Below are 5,369 nucleotides of genomic sequence, written 5' to 3'. Positions count from 1 at the left end.
AAGAATTTGGTTAAGCATCGCATAAGTGACGCTTTTGAGTTTGTTATGCATCATTATGAGCATTGTTGATCCATCATCCGTGCATGACCACTTTTTACATCTATATATGATGCTAATTTTAGTCACATATGTGATGCTTATCGATTTTAACCCCCAATCACAAATGCCCCCAATGTCCTATAGTTTCTATTTTGTTTTCCCTCTTCTTTGCATCATTTGAGGTAGAGCATTACACCTAAGAGCAATGTATGTTGTAGAGAGTAAACTTTTTTTTTTGTAGTGTACACACACACACGCACGCACCCACCCACACACACACACACAAAGATAACTCCCTTTATGGGGTAGCATTATTCCATGTCCTCTCTTGCTATTTTTGCCTCTTTCAAGCCTTAAATTTAGATCTACTAATATTCTCAACTTTAGGAGACATTTCTTTTCTAACTTCTCATCACTCCCTTGGAAGCCAAAAGACTTGCCATATAGCAAAGCATCTAATGTACATATGATTTTTATCAAGTGAGACATGCTCGTCACTGTTGTCTTTACGTGAAAATCATGTATTTCTTTGGGTAGCCCATACTAATACTCATCTATCCAATCTAAAAGGGCAACAACATGATAAGAAGTAGCAAGAAACAATGCCTCCCAAAATCTTTTGTTATATTGCTCTAAGTTCTTACATTGGGAGGCGTTCAATTTATGCCAAGGTCCATGCAATCATTACATCAACCTCAAATGTGCTCGTCAACTATATGGAAGCAAACACTTGCTTAAAATGTACCCATGTTGGCAATGCTCTACCTTGCATTGGAAGTGATGCTAGCCATTATAAATGCATTACCCTCCTTCAAGAAAGGGGTTGTGTTGTGCACTTCAGATAACTCTGTGAAGTTTTCTACTGATTATGCCACATCAAACTACTTAATAAAAGTCAAATCTTTTATTTTGTCTCATGCACCTTTAAATATTTCAAACTTCACTACTTTGCAACCCTCATTAAGGCCTTTTGCCTAACTACCTTTTGGTGCCACATTATCATAAACAAGTGGTTGCAAAAAAGATACATTGGCTACATTTACATCAGGACCAATATTCATTCCATGGGCCCAATACACACTAAGGTTAGCATATGCATTTCCAAATACACTTGTTTTTGTAGCAAGAACCAATCTAATGTGCCTACACATGGGATTATGCATACCATGAGCCATTCCTAGATACTTCAAACTATGCATTCCATACATTGCTTGTTGGGTATTTCTATGTGGATGTTATCGTTTCTTACGATAGAACCAAAAGTTTAGCCTTGGAGAGGAATGAAAGACACACATGGTTGCATGTTCAAAAAGACGCTCGTGTGCAACTGGAATGTGTTTATAATGAACTTATTCAAGGTTTCTGTTTTTGTTTCTTCATGCTTATTACAAGAAGTTCATTATAAACACATTCATCAAGTTGCAACGTAGTATGTGACATATTTCCAAGTCAAAGTTACCTTATCTAATGATACAACCAAAAGTTTAGTTTTGTAGAGAAACGAAACACTCTAGTCTCGACTCTCCCATGATATCACCAAGATCCACTTGGAGTTCATCTTTTACTTGATTGGCTAGCCGTATTGTAAGGTTCTTTTCCTTTTGCTCTTTTTGCGTTGTCATGAATTGAGTTCAAACTTCAAAGCGGATATCGACAAAGGTTCTCACGATCATGCGGGCCGCGGCATGCCTTTTCTGAGGTTTTGAGAGACTCAACTTTCAAGTTCAGGTTGGCAAGTAGCACGTTTTTTCAAACCGTTGACAGGACTTTAGTTGTATCGTGATCCACTGATCCGTTCCTTAGCTTGGCATGTATGATGATGCCGCCCAATATGGTTTCTCGGGACTGGGGAGTCTAACTGTTAACACAGCTTGTTTTCGTGTTTATCAAACAAGCGACTCATTCAAAAAAAACATCAGGCTGCAGTAATTTCAAACCGGACCGGAGACTTTCTTGTCGATCGTCACATCAACATGGAACCGTTGTAGTTATAAGCTATAAGCTGGACGGGGGAACTTAATCTGCAGTGCATAAGATCGCAGTCCTTGTAGGTAGTCGGCTCACAGATATATAGCCGAGGCATAGATCAGATTTCCAACGTGTGCTTGCAGCTGAGACATAGATTAGCCGCCCTACAATAAGCTCGATCAGGCTTGAATTCACCAATTGCTGCAACATATAAGATTACGATCGACTTGACTGGAGATGGCCATAGCGTCGGCGGTGATTGATGGAACTTACATAAGTAATTGGAATAATGATAATATAGGGGTCAGCGTGGCGTTAATGTGCGCAGCAATAGCCCTACTACTAGTACTGTATGTGTGGAGAACATTTAGGGTGGATGGTGCGAGGCGGCTGCCGCCGTCCCCGCCGGGTTCTCTGCCAATCCTTGGGCACCTCCACCTGCTGGCGCAGGACAATCTACCGCACCAGGCCCTATGCAAGCTGGCGAAGAAGCACGGCCCGCTCATGTACATGCGCCTGGGGTCGGCCCCGACGATCGTGGTATCGTCGCCGGAGCTGGCGAGGGAAGTCCTGAAGACGCACGACCTGACCTTCGCCACGAGGCCCTGGACGGCGGCGGGCGAGCACATGTTCTACAACTGCACGGACGTGCTCTGCTCCGCCTACGGTCCCTACTGGAGGCAGGTCCGGCAGATCTGCGTGCTGGAGATGTTCGGCCCCAAGCGCATGAACGAGTTCAGGCCCGTCCGGGCGGAGGAAATGGCGACCGTGGTGCGCTCCGTGCGGGACCGCGCAGGCAGCCCCTTGGAGATCCGGCCCCTTCTGTTCGACATGCTCTGCAACGTCCTCTTCCGCATGACCGTCGGCATGAACGCCCGCGAGATGGCCTCCGTGGTGCCGGGCGTCGACTTCTCCGAGGTGGTGATGTACAACCTGTCGAAGCTCCTGGGCACCTTCAACATCGGCGACGTCCTGCCTTACCTGCGGTGGCTGGACCTCCAGGGCTGCGTCCGCCAGATGAAGGCGCTCGCCAAGAAGAGCGACGCCGTCCTCCAGGGCGTACTCGACCGGCGCCGCGCCGATGATCGGGCCGTCCAGGACAAGAAGACGCCGCCAAATCGCCGAACCGACCTCCTGGATCTGCTGCTCTCCCTGCAGAGGACCTCCGACAGCAACATTACGGACGACAACGTCAAAGCAGTCTTATACGTACGTCGTGACGAGCCTGACCTGGGCTCCCTCCACACACGCACGCACGCACACACCCACACCCAGTACACACGCGCACACAATCTGCAAGAGTGATTAGTTAGATATTTGTCTCTCCTACTCGGTATAATATTGTTCACTATTTACAAGCAGCAAGACTAGCGCGTCAACTAGCTCCTAGCCTCCTATGATAAACAGTACATGACATCGCTACGATTGGTCGTTGGTGCTTGTGCAGGACATGTTTGCTGCGGGAGTCGACACATCGACCATCACAGTCGAATGGGGCATGGCAGAACTGCTCAAGAAGCCAAGCGAGCTAGAGAAGCTAAGGGCGGAGATCGACTCGGTGGTGGGCAAGGAGCGGATGGTGGAGGAGTCGGACATACCCAACCTACCATTCTTGCAGGCCGTGGCGAAGGAGACAATGCGACTACACCCGGGGGGCCCTCTCATGTTCCCCCACCTGTCCACGCAGGCTTGTGAGATAGGGGGCTTCCACATCCCAGCCAAGACTCGGCTCATAGTCAACGTGTGGGCCATCGGTAGGGACGAGGCCTCCTGGGACAAACCCACAGAGTTCTGCCCCGACCGGTTTGTGGGTAGCAACCTCGACGTCAAAGGCCACCACTTCCAGCTCTTGCCCTTTGGATCTGGCCGTCGCGGCTGCCCGGGCATGCCCTTGGCCATCACTGTCGTCCAGACCGTTCTTGCCACTCTCGTCCATGCCTTTGATTGGTCTCTCCAAGACCCTAACCAAGATATGTCGGAGCTCTTTGGCGTCACCATTTGTATGGCCTCTCCCCTTGTTGCAGTGGCCAAACCCAGGCTGGCAGGCCACCTCTACCTGAGGTAAATTGCATGGTGACTACAGAAATGATCCCATCTTTAATGACTAAGCATGCGAATGATGCCCCCGTGTTAGTGTACTCCTCTTAGCTCTTTCCATACCCTAGCGGTTTGGCCTAAAACTAGAGAAGGTACTTTGCATAGGATCAACGCCAAGAGACTAGTTTGGCATAAAACTAGAGAAGGTACGTTGTGTAAGTTCTAAAGGTGATCAACTTCACAATGCCAAGAGATTGCCGCAATGTATTTGGGTCTTTCTCGCTTTTGCATGAATATATTTACTCCACCTTCTAATAGATCTCCACTTTCTGCATCTAAAATAACCTTTCACGAAAGGGGACAAGTTTTGCTACTTGCGGCTCGGTTAATTATTGCAATAACGAGTTTATTTGATGTTATGTTTTGCATACAAAGTTAGTATTAGTATAATTACGCACAAGGCTCATTTGAGAACACGTACATAACCTTCCAACCTAGGGCTTTTCTTGGAGCCTTTAATGGGCATTTAGCTGGATGGTGGACCACAGTCATATCATCATCCTACATTATTGGTCATACTATTGTTTCGTTACAAAGAAGAATAATTGACATACGCAACTACTATAAGGTGTGAGGGCTTGCCTCATACCACATATACATGCCGGCCCACTATAATTCCATCATTGAGTTTTAAACTTAGACTTTTTGTGTATCCACAAGTCCAAGCCTTCCTAGTGATATAACCTCAGTATAGGCTATTCTTGTTTCCCTGCTATTTGCTAAACGAGTGACCTCCCTCTTAGGCTCGAGTGTCTTATCATTCAAATAGAATTTTTGTTCCAACTCCCCAAAGGCCTCTTCTACAAAGAGATCCATAGCTTTTGGCTCAATTCATGACCCTTTCCTATGTGGATTTTCAAATGTGTCATTGCTACCATCCAAACTAGGTAGGGCTTTAGTCCTAGGTCCATCACATCGTTGTATCCCAAAGCAGCGCATATTATTAGATGTATCATTATGGCCTCTACTCTCATCCACTTGGAAATTGACCATGGTATATCCACTTGAAGCTCTTTTCTTTTCATCTAACACACCAATCACACTTTTAGAGATTTGGGCCCTCCAAACCCATCTCCTTTTTATCATTGCATGGCTCAATTGGAGGCCACTACTTCTTGTGTTTTTATATTCTTTCATGATGACCGATCTATCTCGGCTCGCTTCCTGTCTATCACTTTCTCTCAATCAGATCCTTTCACTAGATTCAACTCTAGGTGGATCTTTACCACTGTAAACCTTAGATTTCCTATCACCTTGGCTCTCTA

At 46.3% G+C, this 5,369-nt stretch overlaps 1 protein-coding gene across 1 annotated transcript; it reads left to right on the top strand.

The window, feature by feature from the left end:
* Window positions 1-1,922: 1,922 nt before the first annotated feature.
* On the top strand, window positions 1,923-4,361 carry LOC148030839 (cytochrome P450 CYP736A12-like). Its single transcript, XM_087684374.1, has 2 exons — window positions 1,923-3,216; window positions 3,455-4,361. The coding sequence occupies exons 1-2, from the start codon at window positions 2,245-2,247 to the stop codon at window positions 4,070-4,072; spliced, it is 1,590 nt and encodes a 529-aa protein (XP_087540500.1). The 5' UTR covers window positions 1,923-2,244; the 3' UTR covers window positions 4,073-4,361.
* Window positions 4,362-5,369: the final 1,008 nt, after the last annotated feature.

This window comes from Lygodium microphyllum, chromosome 9 (assembly GCF_053477565.2).
Source record: "Lygodium microphyllum isolate KBCC chromosome 9, Lygodium_microphyllum_v1.1.10, whole genome shotgun sequence".
Lineage (NCBI taxonomy): Eukaryota > Viridiplantae > Streptophyta > Polypodiopsida > Schizaeales > Lygodiaceae > Lygodium > Lygodium microphyllum.
This window is presented reverse-complemented; position numbering and strand designations above follow the sequence as displayed.